General features: G+C 45.9%; 1 protein-coding gene across 2 annotated transcripts; it reads left to right on the top strand.

Annotated features, from left to right (window-relative positions):
* Window positions 1-401: 401 nt before the first annotated feature.
* ENO1 (enolase 1) lies at window positions 402-16,399 on the top strand. Of its 2 annotated transcripts, none has more exons than XM_052792269.1 (12): window positions 402-526; window positions 6,307-6,400; window positions 7,750-7,845; window positions 10,459-10,517; window positions 11,342-11,411; window positions 11,607-11,740; window positions 11,907-12,129; window positions 13,761-13,958; window positions 14,205-14,406; window positions 14,789-14,897; window positions 15,343-15,401; window positions 15,921-16,399. In XM_052792269.1, exons 1-12 carry the CDS (start codon window positions 425-427, stop codon window positions 15,988-15,990), a joined length of 1,416 nt encoding a protein of 471 aa, XP_052648229.1. In that variant the 5' UTR covers window positions 402-424; the 3' UTR covers window positions 15,991-16,399. The 2 variants fall into 2 exon arrangements, with proteins under 2 accessions (XP_052648229.1, XP_052648230.1); XM_052792270.1 differs by lacking the exon at window positions 10,459-10,517 and adding an exon at window positions 10,107-10,165.
* The last annotated feature ends 331 nt before the right edge of the window (window positions 16,400-16,730 follow it).

Below are 16,730 nucleotides of genomic sequence, written 5' to 3'. Positions count from 1 at the left end.
ATGTTCACACAGGGACATGCACACTCAATGTACCCCAAGTACCTCTACCGCGCACCAAAGACCCGTTTTCTTTGTCCCCACAGGCCAGCAGAAAAGCCCCCCGGCTGTCGCTGGCTCCGGGGTTTGCCACACGAGGAGAAATCTCCTCAGCGCCGTCCCGCCTTTCCTCAGGCCCGCCCGCTCGCCCCGCAGCACGCGCTGGGGAGGAGGGGCGCGCGGCTCCGCCCCCCCCCCGGGATTTTCCACGAGGCGAACGGCAGAGCCGACGGGGCCGCAGCGGCACGTAGCGCACGCACGCGAGCCCGCCTCTGGCGCGAGGAGCGGGTAGCCAATGGGAGAGCGGTGAAAGGCCCGACCGGCCAATGGGAAACCGGAGAGGAGCTGAGCCGACCAATGGGGGGCGGGAGGAGGGTGGCTCATCTGCATGGGGTGGGCTATAGCCTGCCGTCCGCGCAGCCGCTCGGTCTCAGTCGGAGGTGAGGCGCAGAGCGGGGCTGAGGTGCGTAGCGGGGCTGCTGGGCCGAAGGTGAGTGTGGCGGCGGCAGGGCCTGCCGGCCGCCAGTGGCCTCAGCGGCCCAGTCATCTTCCCCCCCCCCCCCCCCGCAGTTGTACGCGGGGCGAGAGGTCCCGGTGGGGCCGCGGTTTCCCCTCATTTCCTTCCCCGGGCAGCAGTTCCGAAGGCCCCGCCGGCCCCGTGAGATGGGGCCGCGCCGGCTCTGCCCGGGGGCCAGGCCGGGCCTGGGCGGTCTCCGAGGGGGTGCTGGCCGCTGTGGGCGTGTTTCCTGCCACGCAGCGCGCCAGCCGCATCGCGGGGGTGGCGGGAGGCCTGCGCCGGCCATAGCTCCGTCAGCGTGCGCAGCGAGGGGCGTGGGGGGGGTGTAAAACCTTCCGGGGAATGGGATGGGTCAAGGCTTCTTTCAGAGGCAGGGTTTAACCTCTCTCTCTTAATCATTAACAGTTGCTCTCGGATTGCGTGTCGTGATTTGGACCTTCCCCTCTCTAGTGGCAGTGGATGTCCTTCAGCTACGCATCTCAAATATTTGATGTTTGATGTCAGCACGCAGATCTGTGTGCCTTAGGTCTCCCAGTGGGGTTAATTAAGTGCTAGTTATTGAGGCAGCAGTCGTGGGGAGTAGCACCTGATGACTTGGTGTGTGTCTCTGGCTGTTAAGGTGTGGAAGAAATATTGCCTCTTAACCAGCTTGACTCGTGCAGGTTTGCAGGAGAGGATCTTGGTCTTTCTCCTGTTCCGTTACTTGACTGCTGAGTCACAGGGCAGGGCTGTGACTTTCTGAGCCTGGCAGGAAGTAGTGAAGTTCGTCATCCAAACCCACAGATTGAGGCAATGCAGTTTCAGGCCTCCATCTTATTAAACAGCAAGAGAGAAAGTAGTTCAACATGTCTGTGACTTACTCCCTGCCAGGCATTATTTAAAACACGTTGCATCGTGTTGCAGAGCATAGAGGTGAATTAATACCATGTGGAACACAAGGCAGTAAGATTGGAAGGTGCCCTTTTTGTTCGACGTTTATCCAGTTTTTAGGAGTGCTTCAGCAGTAGGATTGGTATGTTAGGATCTAATACAGTGAGGTCAACGCTCTTAAGGAGCAGTAAACTTTTTTTCAGAGTGGTGATAGTCTGAGACTTGTAGTCTTATGGGACTTTGAAGTGTCATGTAAGACTTACACTGATAACTGTGTGGCAGTTCTGTAACAAGACACTGACTAGGATAGTTCTTTCTATGGCCAAACTTTACTCTTGTTTTTTAATGTCCATTCAGATGCTTGCAGTGCTCGGTCTTAACCCTGTCTTAAGAGAAATGTGGCTACAGAATAACTCAGATACAGCTTTTGGTGGTAAAGTTGGCTGTAAACAAAACCTCTGGAAATGATTTTAAGTTGGAGTAGCCCGCATTGGTGTTAGAGTACTGCATGCACTGTGCAGAGGATGGGATCAAACAGGGAGTTAAGTGGTGATTTCTTGGATTTCAGTTGATAGCGAAGCTAGTACCCAGAACTGGCAGTAGCGCAGTGGGCTGTAACTTAGCCTTGAAGTAGGTAACAACGTGTGCTGCTGGGAAGGCCAGGAAAGCTGGTGTGTGTGGCTCTTCTCCTGAAGGGAGACACTGACCTTGCCAGCAGATCATAGTACCAAAAAAAAGGTTTAAGGCAATGCATGCATTAAATACCTCTCTGATATTTGTGTGTGTTTGGCTAGCTCCATCACTAAGTACAAAGGTCTGGAGCAGGCAGTGCCACTGATGAGCTCTCGAGTTCAGTTACCATTTCTACAGCTAGACCTGTGTGTGGGCTGAATTGCTTTCTAGATGAGTTGCCTGAATTGGTTGAGGCAGAACACATAATGCTCAGCTTCTGAGCAGCTAAACAGCATCAGATTTTTACCCAGGAGCAGCTCAGTGGGAAAACTGTTTCTTGAACATAGAAGTGGGTGGATTTGTAAAATGAGCCAAAAAAACCCCAAACCAACGGTGTGAGGAGTCTCTGGAATGGTGCAGTGCTGTGAAATGTCTCCTTCTAAAGAAAAGGGAGGGACTGCTGGAAAGGTCATTTGTCAAGGACACTGGAGTATCATGTCAAACCTGGCAGACATTCCCAACGGAAGCTCTTGCAGTGTGTATTCCTAAAGTGCCACCTTCTTTGTGAAGGTGAACAAACAGTTCTTGCATTGCACTAAGACTTCCTGTGAGCTGGCTGTGCTTTCGAAGAGTGAGGCACCTAATGTTTTGTTGCAGAGCTATGGTTCTGCAAATGGAAGTAAGGCATAGCAGGTGCCAGCCTAATAACCTCTGAAAGTCCTTTTCAGATAAATGGAGATTCTTCCTATTAGCCATTGCTCAGTGCAAGTGCGGAGAGATAAGTGTTAGCATGGTAGGGACTGATAACTGGAGAGTTGCAGGGATTTATTTCTAGCTTGCATATTCACTGATTAAAGTTAAGTAGTGGCAGCATGAAGGCCAGCTTGAACCAAGTTGTCTTGCTGCTTAGGTTAGTCATATGTCAGTGTGTGGGTCTTACTGTAAAGCAGGCAATAGCTAAAGTCTTTGAGCTGCCTATACAATATGCTGCGTAGAGGCAGGACAACTGGAAGGCACACCCTAAAGCCAAGGGGACAAACCAAATGGCTACCTGTGTTTTTAACATGGGGAGGGAAAATTTGCTGTGGAGGAAGAATAGTGTATGAAGTTAACCCCCCCACACAAGCTCTATACAAGCAGCAGTATTTCTAAGGTCCTGTTTTCTTAACTTTGCAGTAACTGCAGAGATTCATAGCCATTTCTGTAAACAGGGTTACCACCCACACTTGCTTGCCAAAAAGCTGGCTTCCAGACAGTTCTGCTTCTGAGGCTGAGCTTCTCTGCAGATGAGCTGGGTTTGGTGCCAGTCGATGGCTTACAGGCATTTGTATGACTTAATTTTTAAAATGTAGCTGAGCTTACTGCAGTTTTATTAAGGAAAAGTGTATAGATATGTGAGAAAGGGGGAAAAGGAAGTGTTCAAAAGATTGTGGTGATTTTTTTTTTTTCCTTTTAGGAGGAAAAGCTATTTCTGTAAGTACTCAAGACGGTGTAACTATTAATGCGAGCTCTTAATTAGAGCTGTGACTGTCTGTTTCTATTTCAAGATAGGTTACATTCAGCTCTGAACAGCTTCTGTGCATACTAAGAACTGTTGCACTTTAGTCTTTTATCAGAAAGAATTCTAACTAGTAGCAGAGATTTCCTGTATTAGCATTACTTGGCTGCTCTTACGTGGTGAGGTGACATTCCCTTAGATCTCTCTGGAAACGAGGCTTCTGGTTTTAGACTGTTCTTCCCACCTAGGTTGAGAATTCTGTCCTCAACGTAAGACTCTAACTCTCACCAAGTATAAAAAGTTTTCCTAGTTGAAGTAGTGTGAAGTGATGGTTTTGAACTGTTCTTATGACTGCAGGTGTTACTACAGGACATGAATGTCAAGCTGATGGTAGCAGCAGCAGCTGCTGCATTGCTGCATGCTGAGAGGAGTGCAAGGCTTGTGAGGTCCCTGGGGAGGGTGTCTGAGGGGATTTCTGTGCCCCTGGCACCCTTGGGCTGTGTGGGAGAGGGACCAGGCAGCAGGTCTCATGAGGGTTGAGTGAGAGTTGGGTGATGCCAGCTGTGCCAGTGGCCAGTTCAAGCTGCTGGAAGCCTCTAGGGAGCACCAATAACCAGTGTTGAAACAGGGAGAGGTGTCTGTTGGGAGCAGCATCAGCAGTTTGCATGGCAGCTCTTGTGGGAAAGGTGTGCCAGTTTTTGTGCTGCTGCTTGCTCTGTTCACCTGCAGGCTTAGGCTGCAACCTCATGGTCACCCCAGCTCAACTGGTGGCTGTGCAAGCCTACCCAGAAGCTTGAGGTCTCCAGGTAATTAGAAGGATGGCATTTTGCAAAAGAATTACCACTTTTTTAGTGGACTCTCTTCCCCCCCCCCTTCCCCCACAAGAACTATAAGGAGACTGTGACCTGCTGAAAGAACATGGTGTCCACCTGCTGCAACTGCAAGGTTGTGGCTGAAACCCAAACAGAAGCACTACAGCTTAACTATGCTGATGTCTCTACCCAAACAGTCCTTTTGAGGACTGGAATAGCTGTCCAGACCTTGGGTTGCATAGAGCTTCAGTAACTGGAAATCCCCCTGGCACATGAAGGCAGCAGTGGATGTCATAGCTGCAAGTGCAATCTTGGGAAAAACTCCTCGAACAAGTAGCTATGTCACAGGAGAAGCTCAACAGGCAGTGCAATAGATGTGAGCAGGGGGAAGATAGATGGTATTGTGCGCTGTCCCAGGCTGAGCAACAGCCCTGCTTTAATGCTATGCAAGGGGAAGGTAAGCCTGACTTCAACCTTGAGCTAACTGATGCAAGTAGCAGTAGTTCATGAGATGGAGGCTGGACCCTTGTCACCACCTGGGGTGGAAGAATCTTCCCTAGTCCTCTGAAATGCTCCTGTGTAACAGGCATGATGCTCTGGGGTCGAAGAATGAAGAGCGTGCGAGTAATAGATGGGATCCAGGAAAAGCAAACCATGCAAAGTTGATCCAACCACCCACCTGCATTAGAACTGGTGCCACCAGAAAAGCATGTAAGGTATTAGTAATTCAAGATTCCTCACTGAGAGGCACTGAAGTGCCCATTTTCCATTGAGACAACTTCTCTAGAGAAGTTTGCTGCCCTACCAGAAGCTTGCATTCGTGATGTCACTGAGAGGCTGCCAAGCCTGGTGAACCCTATGAATTATCATCTGCTCCTGTTATTCTATGTAGGGTCTAACGATACTGCAGTGAGGTAACTTAGAAACATTAAAGGAGACTATGTCCTTTGGAGCAATGTTAAAAGGATGAGGAGCACAGGTGGTGTTCTCCTCTATCTTCCCAGTCAGAGGAAGGGGTGGAGGAAGGAGGAGATGAATTCAACAGGTGATTGCCTGGCTGCCTAGCTGGTGCCATCCTCAGGATTTTGGCTTTTATGATCATGGATCAACCTTTGAGAAGCTGGGTCTTTCAGGAGCTGATGGGATTCACCTGACGAAGTGGGGCAAGAGCATTTTCACCAACAAGCTGGCCAGACTTATAAGGAGAGCTTTAAACTAGACTTAGTGGGGGGGAAAGAGATGGAGTTTTGAGTAACAAAGGAGAGTGAGATGCTACTGATATATTAGGAACCAACAGGGAAACAGTTGTGAAATGCCTCAAAGGAATTCAGGCTTGTTCTAAAAAGTTGGCAGGGTCTGTAGCCCAACTGAAGTGTCTCTATACCAATGCATGCAGCATAGGTAACAAACAGAAGGAGGTGGAAGCCCTTGTGCACCTGGAAAGCTATGATATAATTGCTATTGCTGAAACTTGGTGGGATGAATCACATGACTGGAGTGCTGGCATCGATGGCTCTAAGCTGTTGAGGAGGGACAGGCAAGGAAGGAGAGGTGTGGGGATTGTCCTTTTATGTGTTTAAAGAAAGATTGATTGCACAGAGCTGTGTTTGAAGAATGTTGATGAACAAGTTAAAACTGAAAGTTTTAAACTGAGAGAGGGTCGATTTAGTTTGGATATAAGGAAGAAATTTTTTATGGTGAGGGTGATAAGACACTGGAAGAAGTTGCCCAGAGAAGTTGTGGATTCCCCATCATTGGAAGTGTTCAAAGTCAGGTTGGATGGTGCTTTGAGCAACCTGATCTAGTGAAAGATGTCCCTGCCCATGGCAGGGCTGTTGAAGTAGGTGATCTTTGAAGGTCTCTTCCAAATCATTCTATGATTAATGCTAAACTCTTTTCAGGTGTTAAAGATGTCTATTCTCAAGATCCATGCCCGTGAAATCTTTGACTCTCGTGGGAATCCCACTGTTGAGGTAGACCTCTTTACCAACAAAGGTGAGTCCTTAGCTGTAGATGTTTATTCCTTTCTTGTATCTGATAAAACTGAAGAGACAGTCAGAAGTATACAAACTGTCCTGTTCTAGCAGTGGAATTGTCCTTACTCTTTCCTTCATACCTGTAACATATTGCAGAGCTTGCTATGGGACTTGGAGGAAAAACCTCTACCTCATTCTACTGGGATGAATTTGCTGAGCTCGAGATACTGGCCTGGACAGTGAAGCATTTTTTGAAGTGTGCTGCTGCTTACAGTCTAAATTGTGCAAGTGTTAATCCAAACCTGCTGTCCTCCCCTTGCCCTGAGCGTAAACTGGGATAGCGCTTACAAACTCGGTGTTAGTAAGGCCTTCATTCCTGTCCTTAAGCAGCTGCTAATGGTCTTAGTTTTCAGTGTTCCCTAAACTCTGTGTGACTGCACTTGAAGTTTAATTCTTGATTTGTCTAGCAGTAACTTTGTGTAATGAAACAGTTTTCTGCTGCAGAGTTGAATCTTGGGTAATGGTTTCTTCTTTCTGTAAGTACTCGGGCATGACTAAACTTGTCTAATTGGGTTTTCACATATAACATCTTATATTTTTAATTATTGCAGGACTTTCCCTTGGTTTGTTAGTTGTTCATCTCATATCTGATAGGATCTGACAAAGGCATTGTGCAAACACATACCAGTGTGGTTTGGTGGAATGAGCAAACACAATAGCTGTAATACACTAACTAAATAGCTGATCTTTCTGCCTCAAAAGATTAATGCAGTCATTTAATGAGATTGCCCCTACTAAGCTCTTTGCTGTAGTGGGATAAGGGAAAGACTGGAGACTGGCATCTTGAAGCACAGGCAGAACAGACTCCAGTGTACTGACTTGCTCAAAGTTCAGCATCCTTGGTTGGAAGAATGGGCTGTCTGGGTGGCTGTGCTGTTGCCGGAAGAGCTCAGAACTCATATTAACAAAATAGGCCTCCTAATTGTCCCTTTTATGCTGCATCTTGGAAGAATTTAAGAGCTTGCCTGCCAAACTGAGCTCAAAAGTAGATTCAGTGAATAAAGCTACCCTTTTTGGAAGGGGAATGGATGAGTGTTCTAACTTAAACAATTGAAACGCACAGTGGAAGAGAATGAGTGAGTCAACTTGCTGTTGATCAGCATGAGGGAGACACTGATGAGTTGGTGATGCTGTGAAGGAGCAGACGGCTCTCTCAGGATCAGTGTATAAGTGAGCAGAGATGTAGTTTAGAGATTCTCTCCCATCTCCAGGGATGGAAGTATGTGGTAGGTTGGGATGGTGTATGGTTGGACAATGCTTTTGAGGGTTCGAATGCGCTAAGAGAGTTCTTGTTTCTGTTGTAAACAGGTCTGTTCAGAGCTGCTGTTCCCAGTGGTGCTTCAACTGGCATCTATGAAGCTCTGGAGCTTCGTGACAATGACAAGACACGCTACATGGGGAAAGGTAAACCTGAATTTTGGTACCCAGCTTGGCACGTTATAATGACTGTGCTGCTGTGTATGTTTATGCCAGATTGTAGCAGAGGACACAGGGGCTCCTTTACTGCTGTCCACATTCTGTACAAGGTATGGCAATTAAGCAAAAGTAATGGAGATTAACAGTAAGATGATAGCAATGCATACCACACGTAGGCTGTGTGGCTGGGGCAGATGTAAAGCACAGACTGCTGGATTTTCCAGGGGACAATGTGGAGAGTGACTCTGCCTCCAGCAGCGCAGCTATATAGTGGTGGAGATCACTGTACTTATGTAGGTGGGTACATGGAGCTCGGGCATGCCAGCTAGGTGATCATGTCTCTAGTACAGTATACCCCAACATACTTTGTTAGGCCACTCCTGTTGCCCTGCATGTTGGTGCATGTCAGAGTACAGAGTGCTTCAGTAGCGTGTTGTAAGAGCATCTGAACTACCTGCTCCTAAAGGCTGGGTGATACTGCAGCTAATCACAAGATCTCTTCATAGACCAAATTTTCAAAGAACTGTTAAATGTATCTGCTCTGGTACTATAGGCTCCTTCGATCCCAGCATGTTAAATTCTGAACCTGAGGTTTAGGCCAGCTGCTGACCACAGCTCATGTGCAGCTTTACACTGGTAATCATGGAAGATACTTTTGTTTCAGACTGCATAATAAAGCCACTTTTAGCTTTTTGTCTGTCATGGTAGGTAGCCAGGGTACTTAAGTTCATGTTAGTGGTGTAGTATTTTAGTTGGCTGGGGACTGGCTGTATGTTCTGAAAGGAAACTAAACACAGTGGTCACCAGACTGGCTTGGGAACAAGTATGGGGGAAAACAAATAGCTGCATACAAGATGTCATTACCTAGTAAACATCCTAATAGTAATTCTTACGACAATTCTGAGAGCTTGGACAGATAGGACTCCTTTTCAGCTTGCTGCTGTAAAAGCATTGGTGATGCCTTCCAAGTATATGCAATCAACTTAACTTTTGGCTGGGAGAGGGAATTACTTGTCTTCAAGCTTTTCTGCCAGTCCAGTAAAAGAAAGCTGAAATATTTTGTGCATATTAAGAAAGAGTGGTTAGAGTGGCTAACTACTGAATTGAACTCGGAGAGCCTTGTCTGAGAAGATTCATGGTTGTTACTACTTTAACACAGAATAAACTCTCAGATGACTGAATATCCCAGAGCTGAAGAGCTTATGCTGTTGACCTAGGGCACTTTTCCTTGAGAAGAGTAAATGTGTACTTACCTCAGTGTGCTAAATATGTGTGTGTTTAGACCTGTTAAATCTGATCCTACAGGCAGTTTTTCGTGGCACTTAGCTAGACGGTAGTCTGAGCTTCTACAACAGACTATCACAGCTGAAGGTTTTTTGTCAGCTAGGGAATAACATGAGTTATGAAAAAATAATTGCCAAATGGAATGAGTTGCAGATAGCTGGTAGGTCTTCTGTAATATAGATCTGCAGACTTAGACCATTTAAAAGACACTTAATGTGGTTCAGGGTGCACTTAATTAGCATTCACCAGTTCTGAGGCTTAAGTCTGGAAATCTTTAACCACCATACAGGGATGACTGTATTCCTTAGGCTAATATCGGTAGCTGGCTAATGATGGTCTCTGCTTATGGGGCAAAAAGCAAGTTCATACTGGAACTTCTGGTTTGCACAATGGTAGGTCCACATAGATTAAAAGGATGGTGCTGTGTTCATGCTTTATGCCCTGTCTGAAGCCAGGAGCAGGCAATTTCTGTTCCTGCATCCAGGTGCAAGAGACAGTGTACTTCAGCATTGTATCAAGTGTAAAACATATGCTAAGGTGATGTGTTAGCAATGTGACAGAATAATAGCAGATAGTGAAATGCCTGAGCTGCTGCATGCTTAACTTCTGGGGAAACCTTTTTCTTTCCCCTTACTCATCCATTCTATGAATGGATAGGAATAGCCTATCCTAAAACCTTTTCTAAATGCTGTCATTCAGCCACTTGAGGCTTGGGTCCACAATGGTGTTTGCAATAGTATGGAAACCTGGATGGAAGGACCAAATACAGTCTTGCTGGCTGACGCACAGTTTCCTCTACCCTTTGAACCCTTTTGTTTCTAGTCTGCTGCTCAGTATCAGACACTTGCTGACTTGTAGGTCTGTTTACCTGTTTGTGTCCTTTGCTTTTTCTTGCATGACTGGCTTTGTTTTTGGCTGAGTCTTCATCTCTTCCTTGATTCTCTTGTCCATTTCGCTTCTGTCAGGTGTATCCAGAGCTGTTAAATATGTTAACGAGTTCCTGGGGACAGCATTGTGTACACAGGTAATGGATGTGCTTTCAGTGCAACCTTGTCACTTGGATGAATTTCTCCAGTGCATGGTCTTGCAAACTAACATTGCAGCAGGCATTCCTAGACAATGCTTACTTCATGCAACTTCCATTCAATTGAGGTGACCTCTATAAGTGTTCAGATTTGGCTGTAAGCTCAGGTTGAATTGGGGTTTGACTAGCATGAGGTGGTGTTCTTGATTTTTTTTTATTGTTACTGAGATCACCTACTAATGCCTGCATAGCCAGTGTGGTTGACCCGTGTCTGATTTGCTTGTTCCTTCCAGGTGTCTCAAAAGCTGTTGAGCACGTCAATAAAACAATTGCACCTGCACTGATTAGCAAGGTAGGAGCAATCTGTCTTCTGCTAACATCAGCTAATGCTGGTCCAGTGTGTCCTAACTAATGGGTTGTCTCTCTAGAGACAGTTACAGGAACTGTATTGCGAGGCGGGGGGTGTTAGCCTGTGTATTGGAGTGCATGTGAACAAACTTACCTACAGGAATTGCTTTACTTAATGGCTGCATATCTGATACTTAATCTAAACAATCTCTAGTAGCCTAGTGTTGTGTGCAGAAATACTTAAGCACCTGGGAACTTCAGTGGTGTGCAGTTAAGATACAAGCTGCTTTATGCTTAAAAGGGTGGCTGAATGATGGGGAGGGACTGGGTTTTATCCAAGCTGGCTAATTTGGAGGGGAATCTGAGGGGATCTTAGTAAAGTCTGCTTGAGCGAGATTCCCGTGTGCTTTGTGGGCACTAACCGTTAGCTAGAAAGGTTGGTGCAAAACTAATTGTTAATGCATAAAGTGATTGCACATGCTTAGTGACAATTCCGAACATTATGTATTAAGTTACAAATGTGTGTATGTTGCGATCAAGCTGGTTGTCTTTGAGCTTGCACTGAAATGGCAGGGGGCATAAACTGGGCCTTTCTCCTATGCTATGCCAGGCAGATAGCAGTGTAAATGTCAGGAAGTCAAGGGACATGATAGCCTTACAGAAGATGCTGCTGTGTGATAATGACAAGAACTGGTCTCTTCAGCTGTTGGTAGTTGCCCTTAAGCAAGTCTTGGTGCCTGCCAGGGAAATAAAAAATGCAGTGGGTAGGTAAGAGTTTGTAGAGCCATGTTTGGTGTCAAGCAGTGCTTTGCTTGCTTCTCTCTGCAGAATGTCAACGTTGTGGAGCAAGAAAAGATTGACAAACTGATGCTGGAAATGGATGGATCGGAGAACAAATGTAAGTGAGCTTTGTGTTGCAGTGAGGTGTGAAAAGATGCATTTTGGTTTATAGAATTCTATCTTGCCGTATCGGAAACAATGGGCAGTGCATGGCATATGCTGTGCACTTCCATAATCAAGACCATGGTGCTGGTATTGCTGAGTCTCTTTATGAAGACCTAACATTTATGTAAAAAATTTCTTCTTATTTCAGCCAAATTTGGTGCCAATGCCATCTTGGGTGTATCTCTGGCTGTATGCAAAGCTGGTGCTGCTGAGAAGGGTGTCCCCTTGTACCGTCACATTGCTGACCTTGCTGGAAATGCAGAAGTCATTCTTCCAGTTCCTGTAAGTCTCTTGGTAGGGCTAGCTCAAGACTTGATCTGACCAGGTGCTTCATGATGTCTTGTGGTCTTGGATCAAGTTTTCTAGAGAATGGAGAGTCTTAACATAAATGCTGGTATCAATTTACCTGAAACATTCTAACTTGACTTTTGGTTTTGGTTACTCCAAGGCTTTCAATGTGATCAATGGTGGCTCCCATGCTGGCAATAAGCTGGCTATGCAGGAGTTCATGATCCTCCCTGTGGGTGCTGACAGTTTCAAGGAGGCAATGCGCATTGGTGCAGAGGTCTATCACAATCTAAAGAATGTAATCAAGGAGAAGTATGGCAAGGATGCAACCAACGTGGGTGATGAGGGTGGCTTTGCCCCCAACATCCTGGAAAATAAAGAAGGTAAGAATGAGCTAAGTGTGGGAGGAGGTGTAACTGTTAGCCAGAGAATGAAGACCATACCTGTCCAGTATGACTGGAAAGCAAGATGAGTAGGTTGTAGGACTTGCTGTTTCTTTGCTCTGCTTATCCTGACAGACTTTCCAAGAAGCCACACTGGTGTGGTCCAGTATAGGACCACAGAGCTATTCCCTTGAACATCAGTTTATGCAGCTTGAGAGGATGGCTTTGACTTCAATACCTCATTACTGTTTCATTCCTGTAGCAGCTTAAGGGAATCTTACCCCCTCCTAGTTGAAAAGTGGTATGGGAATGTCTGCATGCATTGCAGGTTTCCCAGAAGTCAGTAGTCTAAGTTCAGTGGAGTTTGTTTTTCTGCTGACAAAGGACAAAAACAGTTTCAGCTATGCCTGGTAGTGTGTGGGAGTGCATGGAGGCTTCCCTGGGAAGTTGAAGCTTTTGTTGTTTCTGCAGCCAAACAGTTTTGTTCAGAAACCTGTTGGAGGAGGGAGGCAGTTTGTCTTGTGGAAAGTGAAATGCCTGTTCCTACAAAAACTGTATCAGCAGAGCTGTTTTTCTGCCTCTTCTGCAGAAATACAGCTGCTAATAAGCCAGTAGAGTACTAGAACTCTTAAGTTACTTGTTACTTTAAAGCTGCTAGTTATATTATTGTTGAAGGTGGCCTCTGAACTGTTTTGCCTGACACTGAAGATACTGAGCCACCACCAGAAATCAGGGTGTTTCTGAATACCACAGTCACATGCAGCTCTTGCTAGGTCTGTACCCTAGCAGACACCAGTGAATATGACCTTGAATGACCATTACAGTCCAAGGAATTTGTGTTGCTGGCAGCAGCTGCTTTTGCAGTTTGGACTACGTTAACATCTTTAAAAAACAAAACAAACAAAAAAAACCAAACCAAAAACTCCCAAAAACCCAAACCCACAAAAAAAACCCTGAACAAGAACACTTGATCTAAGCTTTCTACTGTAAAGATCCTGGTTGATCCAACTGCTTGGCTTTGAGTCAGGGGTGATTGGGAGAGTCTTACTGGTTGTGACCACACTGAATTTCCTTGCTTGGACTCTGCGAAACACGGTAGCGTAGTGGGTAGTATTCAGATGTGTTTACTGAGTAGTTCTAGTCCTGCATATAAATGTGCAAGTGGAAAACGGGTAGATGCAAAGAGAGGGTGCCCTGTGCAGAGGCAGGCTGTGTATCACATTGCCTGTTGGGTTTGGATGCTTACCACTTTCATGGTCAACACCTGATCTGGAGCTGAAAGGGACTAAAGTGCAGTCACTACTTCCTGCCCACGTGCATAAAGCTGAAAGAGGATGTACTATCGTCTAGTATTAAGCTTTCTGGGCTGACATGTAGTCCTGTCTGAAGAGATTATGAATCCCATAATGGTGTCTCAAGAGTATTACAAGGTAAAAGCAGTATTAAAAGTAAAATCTTGTTCCAGTCACTTCAGAAGTGGGAGAGTTTAAGAACCTTTTCTGTGGGGCCTTTGGGCTTTCTGTAGGGGGTAATGGAGATTCTTTGCCAAGTGAATGTAGTGTTCTGGTAATTGAATAGCTCTTGAGTTGAGATGTTTGGTGGGAACTCAGAAGTACCTTACCATGTTTCAGCTTTGGAGTTGCTGAAGACTGCTATCAGCAAGGCCGGCTACACTGAAAAGGTTGTCATTGGCATGGATGTGGCTGCCTCAGAGTTCTACCGTGATGGAAAGTATGACCTGGACTTCAAATCCCCTGATGATCCCAGCAGATACATTTCTCCCGATCAGCTGGCTGACCTGTACAAGGGCTTTGTCAAGAACTACCCCTGTAAGTTGTTTGTCAACGAGAAGCATGGTAGTAGTGGTGAGTAGGGGTTGATTGCTGAAGGAAAGAGTTAGGGTGCAGCCTCCCTTACAGGAGGGATCAAGAGCAGAACAAACAGCTAGCCTTTTAGGAGTCTTAGGAATGTTCTTGGAGGTGGATAATACTTGGCTGCAGCACTTTGGTGCCACTGATTTCAAACAAGACCTTTCAGGGCGGCACTGTCTTAAAGCTCCTTGTATCTCTCTACAGTGGTGTCCATTGAAGATCCGTTTGACCAGGATGACTGGGCTGCCTGGAAGAAGTTCACTGGCAGTGTTGGCATCCAGGTGGTTGGTGATGATCTGACTGTGACCAATCCTAAGCGTATTGCCAAGGCTGTGGAGGAGAAATCCTGCAACTGCCTCCTTCTTAAGGTCAACCAGATTGGCTCAGTGACAGAGTCTCTGCAAGCGTAAGTTCTCCCCTCTTGGCCATGCCAGGGAGGGTGATTGTCTAATTGAGGGAGATGAACATATAGACCAGAGTTAGTGGAATAGAAGTTTGTTGATTGGCCATCTGTGAGAGAGAACAATTGTTAACTAATAGAGGATATCGACAAGTAAACCTGTACCTTTGTGGTCTTGAAGTCCTATAGGCACATCAAACAACTTTACTGGCTTTAAGCATGTGTAAAAGCAGCTCTTTATCACTGTGTTGTCACGTAATCCTAAGATGTACCAAGGGGCAGTTCTGTCTTGCCAAAGCAAGGAATGCCTGCCACTTGGCATCATAGCTAGAGCAAAGGCTGCTAAGCAAACAGGGATGGTGTGAGGCTTTGTCTGTTTCTCTTCTAGCTGCAAGCTTGCCCAGTCCAATGGCTGGGGTGTGATGGTGAGTCATCGCTCTGGAGAAACAGAAGATACCTTCATTGCTGATCTGGTAGTTGGTCTCTGCACTGGTCAGGTTGGTATCTGTGGCTGCTGTAGTTTGCCTCTTTGCTTGATGAGTTAATATGGTGATGAAGCCATGCTGCACAGTAGATGGGGTCTGCTCTGACTTAAGGCGTGTAGATTTGCTGTTTCTGTATACAGGAAGCTGATTTGTCTAATGGGAATGCGACAAGGGAACATGTTATCTTGTGTAAACTCACCTTTAACCACTAATTTAAAACAAATCTTAGTCAACTCCAGTGGGTATATCAGGTTTTCCTGATACTGAAGCTGCTAGCAAATGAACACTTTATTGCTCCCAAGCCCTATCCGGTTGTGAGTATACAGATATTTAGAGTCTGATGCTGAAACCAAGCTTGTGCTTATGCTTATAATTCTCAACAGAATAGAATAGTTTTGTGTTGGCATCTGTGGCCTTATTTCTGCTGTAGTTCTTTACTTTCTGATTTCCCTTTCAGATCAAAACTGGTGCCCCTTGCCGATCTGAGCGTCTAGCCAAGTATAACCAGCTGCTGAGGTGAGATTATCAGGGGGAAAAGGGTTGAGGGTTAAGTCTGACATAGAATGGCTGTTCCATTAATACATTTGGGGAACAGCTTGGTCTTCTGCATCTCAAACACTCTGCAGCTTAAGGACAAACTGGCACTGGCAGAGGCGGCTTTGGGCTGGTGCTGCACTTGCAGAGCTGACTGTAGGCTAAATGATGAGTTGGATGGGTAATGCCCATAAAAGATATGTTGAAGGGGAGCATCACACAAGGCGTCCTGCGATACTAGATATGAGACATTGTCCTTCTATCTGCATGATGCTGTTCCCTTGGGCAAGCACTTAAAATGTTTGGGCAAAGCTATGTAAGGTGGGTGATACTGACCAGTGCAGTTAAATGTGTGTATAACTGAAGTTGCTTGGTGGGACTCTGTGATAGTATCTTCAGTACCAGGTAGATCGGGTGACTTAGTGTAAGGCCAGCAGCTGTGCTAATGCAGGAGTTATACACTGTCTGCTGACACCCGGCACTCTCTTCCCTTTCCATCAGAATCGAAGAGGAGCTTGGCAGCAAGGCCCGTTTTGCTGGAAGGAACTTCAGGAACCCTTGTATCCACTAAGCTGTGTGGATCAGTCAACCCCTGTTCTGGTTTAAAGCACTAGTCATCTACTTAGATCACAATTACCTATACTAGAAAGATAAGGGCAGCTGAAAGAAAAAGACCAGTTTGCAGGTCCTCTCCCCCTGAGACAATTCCTTCATGTAGTGTTTTCACCAACTCTGATCTGTTACTTGTAATGCTCTACTGCTTTTGTAGAACAGTTCCTGGGGGGGGGTTTCTGTGTATTAAACACCCTCTGGGATCATGACCTTGTCACTCTGGGCATAAACACTTTAATTCCTTTCTCTGCCTGTCTGGTCTTCAATGTTTGGAGCTGTGTGACTTGCAGTGCTGCAAGAAGTACCTGCAAACAGAAATAGTAGTGTTTTTACATGTGATAAATAAAAGCATCAAACCACCCAACAAAGTGTGGCTCTGAGTTACTTTGGGGGAGGCTGATGAGCAGGGATACCTACCTCTGTGTAATCATACCCTGTTTTAAACCTGTTGCAGGGAGCAAGAGTTGGACTGCTGTCACTGTGGCCATGGGTTGGACTTAAGTTTCTTAGTGACAAATAGACAAAGAATTGGCTGAATGTATGTGCCTGCTATCAAGAGGTGGCCTTCAAGTATATGTTTAGTCGTTTGGAAAGGGGACTAAGAATAGGTTTCTAATCCCTAGATCAACTGTGATCCTGCAGGGGGAGAGAAAAAGCTCAGAGGTTTTCATTTATCAAAGATGAGGTGTATCCTGACAA

Source organism: Harpia harpyja, chromosome 7, assembly GCF_026419915.1.
Source record: "Harpia harpyja isolate bHarHar1 chromosome 7, bHarHar1 primary haplotype, whole genome shotgun sequence".
In the NCBI taxonomy this organism is placed as follows: Eukaryota; Metazoa; Chordata; class Aves; order Accipitriformes; family Accipitridae; genus Harpia; species Harpia harpyja.
This window is presented reverse-complemented; position numbering and strand designations above follow the sequence as displayed.

Excerpts from the sequence above, each read along its gene's own strand:
- ENO1 (XM_052792269.1), top strand. The coding sequence starts at position 425 with ATGGGGTGGGCTATAGCCTGCCGTCCGCGCAGCCGCTCGGTCTCAGTC. Across the intron at positions 527-6,306 it reads GCGGGGCTGCTGGGCCGAAG|GTGTTAAAGATGTCTATTCT; the intron begins GTGAGTGTGGCG and ends AACTCTTTTCAG. Across the intron at positions 6,401-7,749 it reads AGACCTCTTTACCAACAAAG|GTCTGTTCAGAGCTGCTGTT; the intron begins GTGAGTCCTTAG and ends TGTTGTAAACAG.